The sequence below is a fragment of the Prionailurus viverrinus genome, chromosome C1 (genome assembly GCF_022837055.1).
Source record: "Prionailurus viverrinus isolate Anna chromosome C1, UM_Priviv_1.0, whole genome shotgun sequence".
NCBI lineage: Eukaryota > Metazoa > Chordata > Mammalia > Carnivora > Felidae > Prionailurus > Prionailurus viverrinus.
In genome coordinates this window covers 39599891-39619584 of record NC_062568.1, presented here as the reverse complement: position 1 = coordinate 39619584, position 19694 = coordinate 39599891, and the positions used below count along the sequence as shown (strand labels likewise).

At 38.9% G+C, this 19694-nt stretch overlaps 1 protein-coding gene across 3 annotated transcripts in view; it reads right to left on the bottom strand.

Annotated features, from left to right (window-relative positions):
* The window catches only part of HIBCH (3-hydroxyisobutyryl-CoA hydrolase), a 114106-nt gene that overhangs the window by 64664 nt on the left and 29748 nt on the right, over window positions 1-19694 (bottom strand). For 2 of the 3 annotated variants that reach the window (XM_047869102.1, XM_047869101.1), the window contains exon 3: window positions 1578-1718. In XM_047869102.1, the coding sequence (XP_047725058.1) occupies window positions 1578-1718 (141 nt within the window). Of the gene's footprint in view, window positions 1-1577; window positions 1740-19694 lie in introns of all 3 variants that reach the window. The other variant, XM_047869099.1, reaches the window with a different exon arrangement.

Sequence of the window (19694 nt, the reverse complement as noted above, 5' to 3'; positions counted from 1 at the left end):
GATCCTAACTTCATTTTCTTTTCTGACATAAATTGGAGACTATTCCAACAAAGTTGCTAGATGAATACACTTTGTGATCCAAATTGTATGATATCTGAAGAAATCTTTGCCATGACAACTTTGAGACCAAGATGAAAGAAGATGGGCTTAAATATACATCCCAGCTTATAAATCTGGTGAACAAATCAGTCCAAAGACTGTTGATAAACTGAACAAGAACCTTTCTATTGTGGTAATATAGGGCTCCAACCTACTGACAAATTTATAAGCAATAGAATGAAACCACAATACTGATTAAATCTTGAAGTGATTTGAGGTTGGCAGGGGCAACTAATAAATAATCAGGATGAAAGAATCAAGAGCCAAGGGCAATTCAAAAGACTATTCACTAAAACATCAGTTAACCAGAGACAAATAATTAACAGGAGCTGTATAAATTCTACACTTGAGAATAAAAATAAAAACACACAAGGAAGAGATGTAGCTGGATGGATGTGGCTATCCAAAAGACTAATGCAATATTGGACTACATTAATAGAAATATGGCATTCTAACATGGAAGTTTCTACTTTCTTCCACTCTGGTCCACTCCAACCTGAAATACTTGATTTCTCTTTATTACATTTAAAGACATATTATAAAGTGTCCCAAACGGACATAAGGAAATAGAAGACAGACTCATCAAATGAAAAATTAAGGAACTTGTAACCAGGGGAGAATTAGTCTTTGTGGCTGACCATATTAGGTACACCATTTCACTTCACAATAATCCTGTGAGATATTATAATCCCCATTTCACGGCTGAGGTAAATGAAGGATAGAAAGATGAACACTCCCAAGCTGAAGAGTTAATAAACAGAAGTCCAAGTTTCAAACAAAGTAGTCCAACTACAAGTCATGCTTTTCCACAGCACCATGCAGTTCACTTAGAATAGAAAAGCTTATAGTCTTCTCTAAGAATCGTGTCGAAATGCTGTCACATGGAACGTTAGATTTGTATACTCCTGTCCCAAGAGGCAGAACTATTATCACTGGTTAAAAGGTCAGAGAAGCAGAGTGGCAAAACACAGGAAGAAACTCAGAGCTATGGAAAAGTGGAAGGAGCTCTCAGGAGGTCATGAAGTCCCCGTCATTAGGGATGCTTCAAGATAATCACATAGGGAAAGGACGAAGACAAGAAATCAGTGGGGCTTGGGCACTGATCCCAAAGATTCCATGGAAGAGAATCCCAGAAATGTTCTTTTAGGATACATTCTTATTTATTTTTAATGTTTGTTTATTTTTCAGAGAGGAGAGGGAGAGGGGGAGAGAGAGGGGGAGAGAGAGAGAGAGAGAGAGAGAGAGAGAGAGAGAGAGAGCGCAAGCAAGTTGGGGAAGGGCAGAGAAAGAGGGAGATACAGAATCCAAAGCAGGCTCCAGGCTCTGAGCTGTCAGCACAGAGCCTGACACGGGCTCGAACTCATGGGGCCCAAGATCATGACCTGAACTGAAGTTGGCCACTCAACCGACTGAGCCACCCAGGTGCCCCTAAGGATACATTTTTTAAAGTATCCATATAATTTAAGGAAATCACAAACCTTTAGTTGTGGATAAATGTGCCGAATCATATTAAGGTTTAATGCATTTAGGAACTTTGGTCTGTTTAGTGTTATCACTCCTGCACAACCTCTTCTTTCCAGTAGTACTTCTCCTGCTGCATCCATGTGCATAGACCTTCTCTGTGTAAAAAAAGATTAAGCCTAGGATGAAATTCATTAAGATTTTGTCACAAGCCAATATTAAACCATATACAGGTATACCTCAGAGGTGCTGTGGATTCAGCTCCAGACCATGACAATAAAGCAAATACTGCAATAAATTCAAATGATTTTTCCCCCAGTGCATATAACAGTTATGTGTGTCCCATGAACACAACTAGATAACTATCAGTTCATCCTAAATACCCCCAGAAATCAACCTGAAGGCTGACAGAACAAACTCCACAACTAAAGGGAGAGAAGAGGCCACACTATAGAAGCCAAGTTAAACACATGCTTGATAATTATGTCAACCTTGCTTTGACTGAATAAAGCTGACACTGTGAAAAGGGGGGAAAAAAAGGAATTTTGCTAGTAAATACTAATGATCATCTGCACTTTGAGTCAGAATCTGTGCTGGTGGAGAGTTTTGCCTCAATGTTGACGGCTGCTGACTGATCAGGGTGGAAGTTGCTGAAGGTTGGGGAGGCTGTGGCAATTTCTTAAAATAAGACAACAGTCAAGTTTGCTGTATTGAAGGACTCTTCCTTTCACAATTTCTCTGTAGCATGCAATGCTGTTTGATAGCAGTGTACCCACAGCAGAGCTTTCAAAATTAGAGTCAATCCTCTCAAACCTCAAGGAGCTGCTTTATCTACTATGTTTATGTAACAGTCTTAGATCCTTTGTTGTCATTCCAACAATCTTCACAGCATCTTCATCAAGAGTAGATTCCATCTCAAGAAACCATTTTCTTTGCTCATCCATAAAAAGCAACTCCTTCTTCATAGTTTGATCATGAAATGGCAGCAATTCAGTCACATCTTCAGGCTCCACTTTTAATTCTAGGTCTCTTGTTGTTTCCACCACATCTTCAGTTACTTCCTCCACTGATGTCTTGAACCCATCAAAATCATCCATGAGGGTCAGAATGAACTTCTTCTAACTCCTATGAATGTTGCTAGTTTTGGGCCTCTTCCCAAGAATCACGGATGTTCTTAATGGCATCTAGAGTGGTGAATCCCTTCCAGAAGGTTTTCAATTTACTTTGCCCAGATCCAAAGGACTCACTCTCTATGGCAGCTATAGTCTTATAAAATGTATTTCTTAAATAATAAGCCTTGAAAATTCAAAATTGCTCGTTGACCCAGGGATGCAGAATAGATGCTGTGTTAGCAAGCTCCATCAAAGTTCTTGGGCAACCAGGTGCATTGTCAATGAGCAGTATACTGAAAGGCATCTTTTTTTCTGAGCAGGAGGTTTCAACGATAGACTTAAAATATTGAGGAGGCACCTGAATGGCTCACTCGGTTGAGTGTCCAACTTCAGGTCAGATCATGATCTTGGTTCTTGAGTTTGAGCCCCACATTGGGCTCATCAGGGCTTCAGATCCTGTTCCCCTCTCTGCCCCTCCCCTGCTTATGCTTTCCCAAAAGCAAACAAACATTAATAAACATTTTACATATATACATGTATACACATATATACACATATATACATATATGTATATACACATATACACACATATATACATATATACATAAATGTGTGTATGCGTATTCAGTAAACCATGTTGTAAACAGCTGTGCTTCATCCAGGCTTTGTTGTTCCATTTATAAAGCACAGCAGAGTAGATTTAGCATGATTCTTAAGGGCCCCAGGATTTTCAGAATGATCAATGAGTATTAGCTTCAACTTAAAGTCAACAGCTGCATTAGCCCCTAACAAGGAAGTGAGCCTATCCTTTGAAGCTCTGAAGCCAGCCATTGACTTCTAGTTATCAAAGTCTTAGATGACCTCTTCTTCCAACAGAAGACTGTTCCATCTATATTGAAGATCTTGTTTATTAGAGTCACCTTCATTATCTTAGCTAGACCTTCTGGATGACTGGCTGCCCTTTGCCATCAGCACTTGCTGCTTCACCTTGCATCTTTACATTATGGAGACGGCCTTCTTTAAACCCCATTACTAACTTCTGCTAGCTTCAAACTTTTCTTCTGTAGCTTCCTCACCTCTCTCAGCCTTCATAGAACTGAACAGTTAAGGCCTTATTCTGGATTAGGTTTGACCTTAGGAAATGTAGCTGGTCTGATCTTCTATCCCAACTAAAGCTTTCTCCTTATCAGCAATAAGGATGTTTCACATTCTTATTCATGTGTTCACTTGAGTAACACTTTTCATTTCCTTCAAAAACATTTCCTTTGCATTCACAACCTGGCTAACTGGTGCAAGAGGCCTAGCTTTTGACCTATCTTGGCTTTTGACGTGCCCTCCTCACTAAGCTTAAGCATTTTTGGCTTTTGATTTCAAGTGAGAGACATTTGACTCTTCCTTTCATTTGTACACTTGGAGGCACAATTATTAATTGGCCTAATTTCAATGCTGTTGTGTCTCAGGGAATAGGGATGCCTAAGGAGAGGGACATGAAAGAACAGCAGATTGGTGGAGCAGTCAGAAGAAACACAATATTTATTAAGTTCACCATCTTATGTGGGTGCATTCATGGCGCCACCAAAACAATTACAACAGTAACATCAAGATCACCATTCATCAGAATAGTGAAAAAATTTGAAATATGAGAATTACCAAAATGTGACACACAGAGTGAGCAGATGTTGTTGGAAAAATACCACCAATAGATTTGCTCTGCTGATGCAGGGTTGCCGCAAACCTTCAATTTGTTAAAAAAAAAAAAAAAAAAATCTGCAAAGCACAATGACACGAGGTATGCCTGGACATTCAATGCAAATCTTTCATACAAGTTAACAGTAAGTAATCAAATGGACTACTACGTATATCTGACAAAGTTTCTTTTTCTCTTTTAAATGCTTATTTATTTTGAAAACAGCACATGAGCAGGGGAGGGGCAGAGAGGGAGTGAGAGGGAGAATCCCAAGCAGGCTCCACCAACACAGGGTTTGATCCCATAAGAGATCATGACCTGAGCTGAAAACAGAGTCAGAGGCTTAACCAACTGAGCCACACAGGTGCCCCTGACAAAGGTCTCTAAAATTCTTTAAATTCTGTAGAAAAGCAAAATATACATACCAAAAGCAAAAGTATATACATAGTATATACAAAGTATACACACAGTAATTAAATCTTTTTTGTTTCTGAAGGAACAGAGTCAACTGATTTAGAACAGAACCTAGTCTTAGAATTACTTGGACTACAAAATACTCTCAAATCTCTTAATTTATTACTATATACCAAGTTATATGTTAGGTGCTTGCAAAGCAAAGATGAATAAAGAGGGCAAATAATTTTGACTACAGTAACTACTGACAATTTGAAAAAAAATAGAAAAGGGGATATTTGAGCTGGGCCTTGATGCATGCCAAGAAAAAGGAGTGCAAGAATCCTAGAGAATAACACATCCTAAAACAAACAATGGATATTTGGAAACATCAAGATTTTTTTTTTAATGTTTACTTATTTTTTGAGAGAGCGAGCGTGAGAAAGGGAGGGACAGGGACAATGAGAAAGGTGGAGAGAGAATCCCAAGCAGGCTGTGCATTGTCAGCATAGGACCAGATGTAGTGCTCTATCTCATGAACCTTGAGATCATGACCTGGGCTGAAATCAAGAGTAGGGCACCAACTGAGCCACCCAGGCGCCCCGGAAATATTAAGATGTTAAATATGAGTGAATAAAGGCTGACTGAGGAAATGAGGGATAGGAAAGTAAACAGATTAAGCAGGTGAGGCCAGATTATAAAATGACAGACTTACAAGTCATATGGCTGTGATGAACTGGCCTATATGCTTACTTAGGAACTCATACGCTATAACTTAATTATCAGATTCACTGCTCATGTAATATATAGTACTAATATAAACACCTGTAAGAAAGATAACAATCTCCCAGGACTCTGCTATACACAATTGTTAGGACTAATGGCACAATCATATTTATTACTTTAACTAAAAACAATGCTTTAACCTTCACATGAGAACTGTGTACAATATAAAGCTTAAATTGGAAAATTTTAACTAGAGAATGCTAATTAAAAGCAAATGCACACTTCTTAACTGAAATCTAGTAAAACACAGAAGTCCATAATTTAATAGCATTAAATGTTACACACTGTTTAAGTCTTTATAAAATCATGCTGCACATTTAATGTCAGCTTAGTTTTTATTAAAATTCATTATCAGATAAAAATAACGTATATTCACTTACAAGGGTTATGGAAAAGGCTATTAAAAACAAAGTCTGAATTTTTTTCAATTAAAACTTAAATTGGATAAAGGGTAAGTATCCAAAATCTACAAAGAACTTACCTAACTCAACACCCAAAAAAAAACAAATAATCTAGTGAAGAAATGGGACAGAAGACATGAACAGACACTTTTCCAAAGAAGACATCCAGACAGCTAACAGACACATGAAAAGAAGCTCAACATCACTCATCATCAGGGAAGTACAAATCAAAACCACACTGAGATACCACCTTACACTGGTCAGAGTGGCTAAAATTAACAATTGAGGAAACAACAGATGTTGGTGAGGATGTGGAGAAAGGGCAACCCTCTTGCACTGTTGGTGGGAATGCAAACTGATGCAGCCACTGTAAAACAGTGTGGAGGTTCCTCAAAAAATTAAAAATAGAATTACCCTATGACCCAGCAATAGCACTACTAGGAATTTATCCAAAGATACAGGAGTGCTGATTCATAGGAGTACATGGACCCCAATGTTTATAGCAGTGCTATCAACAATTGCCAAATTATGGAAAAAGCCCAAATGTTCATCAACTTGTGAATGGATAAAGACGTGGTTTATTTATACAATGGAATACTACTTGGCAATGAGAAAGAATGAAATCCTGCCATTTGCAACAAGTAATGCAACAAGTAATACCTGGATGGAACTGGAGGGTATTATGCTAAGTGAAATAGGTCAGAGAAAGACAGATATCATATGTTTTCACTCATGTGCAATTTGAGAAACTTAACAGAAGACCATAGGGGAAGGGAAGGAAAAAAAATAGTTACAAACCATAAGAGACTCTTAAATACAAGGGTTGATGGAGGAGGCGGAGGGTGGGGGGGTGTGTTGGGGAGAAAATGGGTGATGGGCATTGAGGAGGGCACTTGTTGGGATGAGCACTGGGTGTTGTATGTAAGTGACGAATCATGGGAATCTGCTCCCGAAGCCAAGAGCACACTGTATACTCTGTTGGTTAGCTAACTTGACAATAAATTATATATATATATATATAAATAAATATGAGAGAGAATACCATTGGACTCCCGATACATGATGCCATGTGTGGTCACGGCAGGCCCAAACTGTCCATTCTTGCAGGCCATCCAAATTATGACTTGTTTGAGCTGCAAACTGATAAAAGGGATTTTTCCATGACTAGTCACCTGTATGGCTATCCAGATGACCTAGTGCCATTTAGCAATAAAACCATCCTTTTTTCATTGCTCTGAAGTAACATTTTTATTGTAACTCTTATTTCCATATCTATGTGGGTCTGTTTTGTACCAATGATTACATTGATTCTTAATGTCTCATTACCACATTGTTTTTATTACTATTTTATTTTAATCATTGTTGATAGCATACCAATGTCTTCCAATATTGTTTTCCTTCAACACTGTTTTCTTGATCTTTTGTGTTTTCTTATGGATTTTAGAGTCAGCTTGTCAATATCTACAACAAACTTCTGCAGGGAGTATGACTACTATGGCAGTGAATTTAAAGACCTATTTAGTGGGATTGACACTTTTGTAATATTGAGTGTTTTATATATAATTTAAAATTTCAAAATTTTATATTTCCCTGAGTAGAGACTTTCCACACCTTTCATTGGATGTATTCCAATTGTTTTTATTTCATTTATTTTTAACATTTTAAAAGGCAACCACTTAATAGTTTTTAATTATTATTTGTGTATGGGGAAAGAGTCTATTATTCATATTGACCTTATAACAGCTAATAAAAATTTCCCCAAGCATCCCTTAAAGTAATTAAATTAAATTAGGGACGCCTGGATGGCTCAGTCAGTTGGGCATCCAACTCCTGCTCGGGTCATGATCTCTCAGTTCGTGGGTTCAAGCCCTGCATCGGGCTCTGTGCGGACAGCTTGGAGCCTGGAGCTTGCTTCAGATTCTGTATCTCCCTCCCTCTCTGCCCCTCCCCCACTCGTGCGCACGCGCGCGCTCTCTCTCAAAAATAAATAAACATTTTAAAAAATGTAAAAAAAAAACTTAGAACCTATAACTATAGTAAAATGTTTTTTAACCAACTTGGCAAGAAGTTTGGTATCCCGTGATATCTAGAGGGTGAGGAAACAGATATACTGTAGGAACAAAAACTATTGGAGAGCCTAGGAAAAATAACCTGACAACCCATTTTTTAAAGCATATACACTGGGGGCACCTGGGTGGCTCAGTTGGGCGTCCGACTTTGGCTCAGGTCATGATTTCACAGTCCACCGTCTGTGGGTTCGAGCCCCGCATGGGGCTCTGTGCTGACAGCTTGGAGCCTGGAGCCTGCTTTGGATTCCGTGACTCCCTCTCTCTGCCTCTCCCCTGCTCCTGCTCTGTCTCTCTCTCAAGAGTAAGTAAACATTAAAAAAAAAATTTTTTTTTAAAGCATACACACCGACACAGTAATCCTTGTTCCAGAAGTTTATCCTATAGACATGTTTACATATGGGCAAAATGAATACACAAGAATAGTCACTGCAATGTCATTAGTAATGGCAAAACATTAGAAATGACCTAAATGTTACCAGTGAGAGGCTGGTTGAAAGAATTATAACCATTCCTACAAAAATGCATACTACAGAGGCTTTAAACGGAATGAGGCAGGGGCACCTATGTGCCCCAGTAAGTTAAGTGTCCAACTCTTGGTTTCAGCTTGAGTCATGATCTCACGGCTTGTGAGTTGGAGCCCCACATCCGGCTTTGTGCAGATGGCGCAGAGCCTGCTTGGGATTCTCTGTCTCCCTCTCTTAAAAATAAACATTAAAAAAATAAAAAGAATGAGGCAGCTACCTCTCCATACACTGTTGTGGAACAACCAGGCAGTGTGTTTACAATGCTGCCCACCCACTCTGTACATGGACACATACATTTTTACACACAGAATGTATTGCTTTTTTTATTTTTTTTAAATGTTTATTTATTTTTGACAGAGAGAGAGAGACAGAGCATGAGCGGGAGAGGGGCAGAGAGAGAGGGAGACACAGAATCCGAAGCAGGCTCCAGGCTCTGAGCTGTCAGCACAGAGCCTGACGCGGGGCTCGAACCCACAGACCGGGAGATGCTCAACCGACTGAGCCACCCAGGCGCCCCAGAATGTATTTCTAAATAGATACAGAAAACATTGCTAAAATGGTTGCCTCCAGGAAAGAAAATTGGACATAGAAGTGAGGGGTGGAAAGACTTTTTAATGTATGATCCCTTTGAACTTTTTGAATTCTGTGCCTTATGTATTTACTACCTATTCAAACCAGTATTTAAAAAAATTTTTTTTAATAAGAGTAATACATTAAGTTTAAAAGGTATTAAGCCATCTCCAAAAGGGAACTTCATTAAAAGGCTTTGTTCCAGAGGGCGCTCTTGTTTGACTGTCCATGGGGTCCCCTGAACCCCAGTAATGATCCCACATGTGCGGGAGAGTTGGGAAGATAGGACAACATGCATATACGTGTGCACTGATGACAGCCCCTATTTCCTGCTAAACCATACACTGGTTTCATGGAGCATTCCAGAAAGTTTTAAGGAAGGGTTTTCACAAAGCAGGGCCCAGAGAGCTGTGAGCATCTTTGTTCTCCCACTGGAAATTCAACTGTATATAAGGAAGAGCAAATGTTAAAATCATTTAAAGAGAGTTATTTTTCATAGTTTGCAGTACAAAAATGTGTTTCAAGTACGTGTTATTGTAAAATAGTTGTTTGTACTTATGTTCTTATAACATATGTTACGTTTACTCTTCCTCTAGTTCTGACTTTTAGAAATAGCAATAAATCTATTTTTTCATACCCTAAAAGAAGAAAAAAAGATGCTAAGTAAACATATGAGTTAGGAAACTGTATTTTTTCATTTTCTTACCTTACTGATACTAAAAGCATTTGTGGTAAAAGCAAATTATACACAAAAATCACAAAAGAAACCAGACCAAAAAGGACACCAAGTCCACCAGCAGACACAGCCTTCCCCAGATTTCACCTATCACCTTCTTTGCAGACCTACCCTAGCGGTTAAAGTACCTAGCTTCTCTGATGTTCGTCCAAGTTCCTACTGACCCACTTGTATTAGTAGATGAGTAGGACAGATGGTAAGTTTTCTGACCCTCCGACTCCTTCTCTAGACCCTCTCATAATTTCTGTCGGTATTGTGGAAGATCTTATTCCCATACTAAATCTTTTATTCCATAATACTGTAGGGGAGAAAACATAATTTTCCCCCTACCCTTCCAGGTTCTTTGCTAAACTCCTCCCCCACTGTAATAAAGACAGATTAACTGGAGAAAATTTTCATTTCTTAAGTAAGGGGGACCACAATGGTGTGAGACTCAAAAGCAGCAAGGCAACTGAGGTTCATATACCATCCTGAGCTAAGAAAAGAAATAGGGTCTGAGGCTCCTTTCTAATTTCTTTCAGGCATTTGAGAGGGAGGTAAAAAGCTTTTCCCACATCTGCTGGGTCTTGACTGCCTTCAGCTCAAAATAATTCACATGCCAAAGCTGCATATTTAAGGAATGGCATATTCTGCTCCCCTTAAATACCCATAGTGGTTCTACCTCCTTGATTAAACCCTTACTCATATGACAGGACAGATGACAGATTAAAACAGCTATACTTTTCAGATAACCGCATCATTTTAAATCTTAAAATACAGACAAAAGTTTTCCTATCATACAAGCATGTTAAATGCAAGTATTAATAAACTTTCATCTCGAGATCTCCATACTAACCAAATTTCTGTTTGAACCCAAGTCAAATTTGTCAGCCAAAAAAAATTTCATGGTTTTCACTGAGTAGTTTATATAAATTATCACCCAATATGGAAACAATCCTTCAAAACTTTATTATTATTTGGTTTCAGCTCAGAGATGTTGAGAGCTGAAAAGATGCTCATCCTAACCTTATTAACAAGAAAAAAGGCTGAACAGACTGCAAATTAATGGCTCTGGTAAGCTCAGAGAACTGAGGTCACAGGGCAAATGGCTGTAATAAAATCTGGAGAGTGACAGGTGCCTTCAGGGAGACACAGGACCAAAATATTTGCTTACTTCAGGCAAAAGCTTTCAGGAAGACTAATTAGAATTTTTGATGACCTGCTGGAGGCCAAATGTGGGCAAATGTGACAGCATGAAGCTCCTGGGGAGGTCACAGTCATGCAGGGGTTTTCTCTGGCTGGCTTTTCCTCCTGGAATCCAACCAGGAGCTCTCAGGGAAAACTGGAGAAAGCTCTCCTGTGTGGTGCTGGCTGGGGTAGGGAAACAGCAGGTATAGAGAAATCCTTTCCCCTCATCTTTCATACAAAACAAAAGGCTAAATCTGCAGGGGAGTGAGGAAGGACTTCAAAGTCTGTAGCCCAGGGTTCTGGTGAAGCCTCACTATAGTGGGGGAAGTAAATGGAGGTCTACAAAATAAAAGCCTTAATCTCATGGGGGAAGAACCTCGAAACCATTCCCAAAGACTTCAGTGTTTACCAACCACAACTGAGGAAAAGAAATGAGGGGCAAAGGAAAGGGAGAAAAAAAAAGCAGCCTATCCCTGGAGGAGGGACAGGAACACTTGTGAGGGCCACATCCCTTAAAACCATGGTTCACAGTACCTTCCAAACATTAAGGCTTAATAGGATAACATTGATAAACTGAGTTTCATCACCATTAAAAACTTCCATTCTGCACAAGATACTATTAAGACAATGAAAGACAAGCCAGAAATTGGAAGAAAATATTTGAATAGCACATACCTGATAAACGACTTGCATCCAGAATATATAAACTCTTAAAACTCAGTAAGAAAAACCCAATATTAAAATGAGAAAAAAAAAACAACAACACCCTGAAGCTCTTCACCAAAGATATGTGGATGGCAAACAAACATAGGAAATTCTCAAAATCATCTGAAGATCATTAGGAAAATGCAAATTAAAACCACAAGGAGGGGGTGCCTGGGTGGCTCAGTCAGGTGGGCAACCAACTCTTAGTTTTGGCTGGAGTCATGAGCTCACGGTTTGGGGGTTCGAGCCCCACATCAGGCTCGAGACTGGAAGCCTGCTTGGGATTCTTTCTCCCTCCCTCTCTGCCCCTCCCATGCACTCATTCACTCACACTCTCTCTCAAATAAACAAACTTAAAAAAAAAAAAAAAACGCAATGAGATAGCACTACACATATCAAAATGGCTGAAATCCAAACACAGACAATAACATGCTGCCAAAGGTACAGAACAACAGGCACTCTCACTCTGCTGGTGAGAATACAAAATGGTACAATGACTTTGGGAGACAATTTGGCAAATACTTATAAAGTTACACATAGGCTTACCATACAACCCAGCTGTTGCACCCTTGTGTATTTATCCAAGTGAATTAAAAACTTATGTTCACACAAAAACCTGTACACAAATGTTTAGCAGCCTCACTCATAACTGACAAAAACTGGAAGCAACCAAAATGCTCTTCAACAGGACAACTGGCATATCCAAAATGGAATACCAGTGATAAAAAGGACCAAGTCATCAATTCATGCAACATAGATGAATCTTAGATGCATTTCACCGAGTGAAAGGATCCAAACCCCAAAGCCTATATATTGTATCATTCCATTCATAAGACATTCTGTAAAGGACACAACAATGGGGGCATAACACACATCAGTGGTTGGGGGTAGCAGAGGTCGACTACTAAGGGAAAGCACAGGGGAAGTTTTAGGTGATGGAACTGCTCTGTATGGTTGTGGGGTGCTGGACGCATGATTTACGCATTTGTCAAAATGCACAGAAATGTACCTCACAAAAAGTAAACTTCAATGTATACAAACTATGCTTAAAAAAAAAAAGACAGCTAAGATGTCACAGGATTCCAACATGGAATGCAGACTGTGACAAACCTAATTAAATTACACATGTATGACATAGCATCACTGACGTAATCATGGTGGTGACTTCAGGGGAGCTGACCCAAGTAACTTTGGAAAACAGTCATCTGATTAGAAAATGTAAAGATAAATACAAAAGGACTGTCTATCAACACTGTGCTCTAGTTGGTAAATTTGTTTTTCATGGGGATGGTTAACAATTCTGAAACTGCTTTGCATGCATACTAGGGTGAAATAAGTAACAGAGGAAAGTTATAGATAAACAAGAAGGGAAGCTTCTACAATGAACCCTGCCCTGTGGCTCTGGATTAAAGTCAGAGATGCCGTCAGAACGATCTCATGCTTAGCTTATATATATATGTGTGTGTGTGTATATATACACACACACAGGATAGAGATACAACTACAGACACATATACATACATTAGTTATAGTGTAACTACATTAATAACAGGGTTATTACATTAATACATTAATAACAGGGTTAGTATACAGTGTGTGTGCAATCTGCTATACATACATACATTACCCTAGCTCTCTCCCCCTGGAGAAAGCCATCATTCCCCAGTATCAAAAAGCACTCCCAGAGGTCAGATCTTCATTTCTAAATGCAATTCTCTGATACAGAGCTCCAACCAGGGCTTCTTGGAGAAATGGCTGATTCCAGAGCTGCAAGGAGGAAAACATGAGGAGCCCAGAGCACACCTCTGGCATGAAAAAGGAAGCATTAAAAAAAAATAGGATCATATCAAAAGGGCACAAGATCCAGAATGAAGGAATTCCTCATAGCCAAAGCTAGAATAATTTGAGTAACAAAATGTGATATTAGATTATAACCCAAAGAGTAAGGATCAATGAGCCCACACAGGTATCAATAACTGAATAAGGAAATGGAGAATGGCTCTTCTTTCCTACAGAAGATTCCTAAATAATACACGTAAAAATCTCCCTTCCAGTAGGCAGAGCTTAGTCGCCTCACCTTCTGAGTGTGGGCTGAATTTACTAACTTGCTTCTAAAGAACAGAATGTGACAAGGGGATAATGGTAACTTTAGAGGGGAGAAACCAAACAAACACCACTTTAACCAAGTAATAAAGGTCAGCATCACCAGCTATGTAGTGTGAATGTCATGTATCCCTGATGCCTACATCAAAACCCACAGATACTCTGTTACGATGTGTTGAAAAGGGCGCTTTTCTTTTGTGTTATTCTCTCCAAAAACATTTTAACTGCAGTTTACTTATTAAAAACAAAAAACACTAGACCCAAGTCTAGATTAAGGGATATTCTACAGGCTACCGTGCCAATACTCTTCCAAACTTTTAAGGTCACAAAAAATAAGATGCAGAAACTGTCACAGACCAGAAGAGACTGAAGAGACATGACAAGGAAATGCAATATGGTATCCTGGAACAGAAAACTAATGGAAACACATGAAATCCAAATAAAGTTTAAAGTTAATAGTAACATACCAATGTTCTTAATTTTGACAAATGTACCATGGGAAATGCATTCATTTGCTAGGGCTGTCAACTCAAAGTACCACAAGCTAAGTGGCTTAAACAACAGAAAGTTACTGTCTCAGAGTTCTGGAGGCTAGAAGCCCAAGATGGAGGTGTCAGCAGGAGGACCACACTCCCCCTAAAGGTGGCTAGGGGAAGGATCTGTTCCAGGCCTCTCTCTCTTAGCTTCTGATAGTTCTTGGTTTGAAGCAGCCTAATTACAATCTTCACATCACTTCTCCCAGGATGCCTGTCTCCAAATTTTCCCTATATAAGGACGAGAGTCATTTTGGATTGATCCAGTTATCTCTCCTCCTGTATGACCTCATCTTAACTATTTATGTCTGCCATGACCCTATTTCCAATTTGGCTGTTAGAAGACGCTATCTGCCATGGGCCCTGGGGTTTCCTTGCAGTTTAATGCTTGGGTCGTGAACCCAAGGGCCTGACCATTCTCTTTGTCTGGTCATTTTCAGGGTCGTATTTGCTGTGAGCAACTTTAAAGAAAGGGTAATGTCTCCGACAGGAGAGCAGGCTTGCTTACAGCTTGCTACAAACCAGCAGGTTCCCCAAATTCAATTTTATTGTTCTGTAATGCAACCCATTGCACATGCAGGCATTCTTCTGGGCCTTCTATGTCACCCCGTGGAACTTGGGGAGCAAGGAAAACCAATACAAACATCAAGCTCAAGGCTGTTTGAAGTGCCACTAACAAGAGTTTCATATCCTCTGCCACCATCCATGTAGTAAAGGCCACATTAAAAAGGCTACAGTAAAAGCTTGTAATTGGGGTAAAAATCAAATCCCAAGCCCAATGCTGTCCAGTCAGCCCGAAAGCCCTTGGCCCTCCACCTGCCCCCTCCCCATCACAGCCCTCTTCCTCTGTATCAAAATATAACTATCCTGATTTGTACAGTAAACACAAAGTGTAAATCCAAAAACATCATCTATTTTTTTAAATGGATATATTTTTCAAGTCTTTTAATCTAGAAGTTCTCCCTTCATCCCTTTCTTTTCCTTACAATTTGTTGAAAATAACAGGCCAATTAACCTGTAAAGTTTCCCAGGGTTTTGCTGATTCCACATGCATGCTACATACTTTTTAACAGCTGTCCATTTTTACATATCAATTTAATCAGTCCCCTGTTGGTAAACACTGAGTAATTTTCAATTTTTACTATTTCAATGATGCAGGAATATTTTTAAGCATGGATCTCCAAGCACGTAGGCCAAGTACTTTTCAGGACATTTACAGAGGGTCAGACTTTGAGCAAAGAGTATTACAGAATCTCCTGGTAATGCCATTAGAATGACGTAAATGAATGGACAAATAGGATTTTTTTCTTACCTGAAAAATTCATGGCCTTCTCAAAACCTAAAAACAACTGTTAGTTCATTAACCAAAATCATTCAAGCGAAAGGAGATAAAGCTTCCGGTATTTGCATAATTGATGTATAGGTTAATTCTGCAGAAAAAATTAAGTATCTTTTCCGAAAATATCACAAATTTTTAACAAAATCTAGAAAAGGTTTCTATAAAGAAAAACTGCCATATTAGGAAAAATTACAGAGACTGTGGAAATGGAATTCACATACAATCCACAGCTGGGCAGGGAAGGGGGAAGGACATAAGGGATAAAGGACAACAGAGAAGGGAAAGAAGAAATGCTTCTAGCCAGAACCACGATAAAGGAGGAAAATAGATGTAAGGTGGAAGGAAATTAGAACTTTATTAAATCTTTATTGTACATCCAGGAAAGACAACAGGTTCACATTTACTTTTATTTTCAAATATTTTCTTAGGCAATCAGCAAAAGCTGTTCCTTATTATTAACTTACCATTTAGAAGTTTTCCATGGACACTATGGTAAAACATTTGACTGAACACTTAATCCTGAAAACACCTCTAATGAGTTATATACCAGAAACTCCTTTCCACAGATAAGGAAACTGAGGCCCAGGGAAGTTAGATCACTTGCCTAGAGTCATACAGCTTCGGGGCAGGACCAAGATTCAAACCTAGGTTTACCTCATTCGAGAACTATTGCTCTAACCATTATACCCCTAAACAGACTCTCCCAATCATCTTCTTCAAATGATATCATCCTACCCACTCTAACTCACTCCACAGAACTTTTTCTACTTCCATAAGGCCTGGGTGACCCGTTATTTACATCTGTTCCAAGGAGAAACGTGAAGGAAACTTGCTGAAATGTATAAACACCATCAACACACAGCTCTGTGCTGAACTGAATGCATGAAGTCGGCCAAAATAAAACTCCTAAGCCACACACAACTTTAGGATGTCTACTTTGCTAGAACATAGATATATGCTGGCAAAATTCATAGTAGCAACATTTCCCAAAATGTGCAAAAGGATGATTGGTGCTGCTATGCGGAAAGATAAATGGTCCATGGTCAAATCAGTCTGGGGAAAAAAACTTAAACAAATATCAATAAGACATTTTAGTCCTTAATATGCAAATATTAAATATAAATTTTTTAAACAATGAGCAGTTTTCTTACCTCATTAAAATTTTTTTTTCATGGAATATTTCCTTCTTTGGACTTGTACTTTGCAGGCTACATTTTGGAAAACACTTTAGAGTTGTCATAAACATTGTGAGAAATGAACCTTTCCAGTACCTGGTACATAGGTATCTCAAAAATGTTTAAAAAGCTTGGATGAATAATCGATCATTCTAGTGACGCAGTTCTGCTATAACGCAAGCCTAGGGCAAGCATCACGTTGTGGATATCCACACCTTCCATTATATGTAACACCCACTGCCATTGAATGGAGTTGCAACCCACAGACACACCCAGGAAAATAGCCTACCTTTAGCCGAACATGATTTTTTCTGACATCTGACTTTCGTCTTTATCCAAACACGTATCTTTCCTACTCCTAAGATTTTCACCTATTTCCAGCAAATGTTGAATGCCATTAAATTTAAATTACTGTAACCCAAAAAGGACACCAAAGCAATGTAAGTAAGGTTCTTAGCCTCTAACAACATTTAATAAATGTTGATTATTCAACCTTCACTCAATCCTTCCTGACTTCAAATTGGATCAGTAAATTCCTCCACAGTATTTCAGAGCCTCTCAAATGGTCTTTAGCTGTGTTCTATTCTCTCACCTTTTTGTGATAAGCTACTTTCCATCTTCAATTATTACCTTGAGGCAGCTGGCTCAAACTTGCATTTCTTTACTTCTCCAGAGGCCTGGGCCCCTATTTCCAAATGCCTGCTAAAATTACAGAAGTGCATGGTGCCCTATGCTCAACTTGGTAAAAAACCAAATTTACCAACAAATTTCTCCCCAACAAATCTGTCTCTCCTCCTCTGTTCCCTAGAACAGGTTGAGGCATCACCATTTTTCTCAACCAGACTTGTTCTCTTCCCCTCTCTGCCAACAATGTGAGGCAGTTGCCAAGTACTGGAAAATCTATTTCTAAAACAACTCTCTCTTCCATTCCATTCTATTCCCATTGCTGTAAGCCATGTTACAATCTTCCTCTCTGGCAGATTTCCAGAACCTTTGCCTGGTGGTCTGTCTACACTTCACTGCCACCAGAGAAAATTTTGCTAAAACATAATTTTAATCTTGTTCCTGCCATTCAAAAATGGTCAATGACTCCCTGTTACCTTCAAAAACATCCAAGTTACTTGGCATGGCCTTCAAGTCTCTACATTGGATCCCGGGTAAAATGGGCCCACCACCACATAGCACTCCTTATAACATAGATACTCAGAAAGCCCTAAACGTAACCTCTATTCTCCCATCACACCATTCTTGCCACATAGAACAAGCATATTGTGTAACAGAAAGAAACCAGATTTTAGAGTCATACAGATGCAAACATTAGTTTAGCCACTCACTACTGTACGCCCTCAAGCAAGTTATTCTCAGAGCCTCAGTTTCTGCCTTTGTAAAATGGAGATAATAGAATCACTTTAGGATTACTATATGAACATCCACTTATTCCCATCTCCACATGTTGAAACCATAATTGTTCTTCAAGGCCCAGATCAAATGATTTTCCTCCAGTAAGCTTTCATTGGTTATAAAGTCAGTATCACTCTATCCCACCTTTGTTCACACCTTTAATTTATTTGGTCTTTTTACCGCACTTTGTTAAATATCCTTTTTTTAATTTAAAGTTAGTTAACATAAAGTGAAGTCTTGGCTTCAGGAGTAGAACCCAGTGATTCACCTCTTACATAGGACACCCAGTGCTCATCCCAAAAAGTGCCCTCCTTAGGGCCGAGCACCTATTTAACCCATCTCACCTACCTCCCCTCCAACAATACTCAGTTCTCTGTATTTAAGAGTCTCTTATGGTTTGCCTCCCTGTTTTTATCTTATTTTTCCCTCCCTTCTCCTATGTTAATCTGTTGAATTTCTCAAATTCCATGAGTGAAATTATATATCTTTGACTTATTTCACTTAGCATAATACACTCTAGTTTCATCCATGTTGCTGTAATGGGCAAAATTTCATTCTTTTTCATCACCAAGTAGTAACCCATTGTATATATTTGGCCTCTCCATAATTTGGCTATTGTTGATAGCACTACTATGAACACTGGGGTGCACGTGTCCCTTCGAATCAGCACTCCTGTGTATCCTTTGGATAAATACCTAGTACTGCAATTGCTGGGTCATAGGGTAGTTCTATTTTTAATTGTTTGAGGAACCTCCACACTGTTTTCCAGAATGGCTGCACCAGTTTGCATTCCCACCAGCAGTGCAAAAGTGTTCGCCTTTCTCGGCATCCTCACCAACATCTGTTGTTTCCTGAATTGTTAATTTTAGCCATTCTGACAGGTATGAGGCGGTGTCTCATGGTAGTTTTGATCTGTATTTCCCTGATGATGAGTGATGTTGAGCATTTTTTCACGTGTCGGTTGGCCATCTGGATGTCTTCTTTGAAGAAGTATCTATTCATGTCATCTGTCCATTTCTTCACTGGATTATTTGTTTTTCAGGTGTTGAGCTTAGTAAGTTCTTTATAGATTTTGGATACTAACCCTTTATCTGATATGTCATTTGCAAACATTTTCTCCCATTCCATCAGTTGCCTTTTAGTTTTGTTGATGGGTTTTTTTGTTGTACAGAAGCTTTTTATATTAGTAAATATTTCTAGGCCTTTTTATTAGACTATTCATTTCTTGAGGTCAGGAATGGTCTTTCATAATAGTATCTCAAAGCACTTAGTTCATTGCGTACAAAGCAAGCACTTAATGTGTATCTGTTCAAAAACTGTAGATTATAAATTGGTTGACACAGATTCTAGATCATCACCTAGATATACAAAATAAGACTTGACTGCTGTCCTGAAAACGATAAGTACAGTGTCATTTCATGCAGCCCATCCAG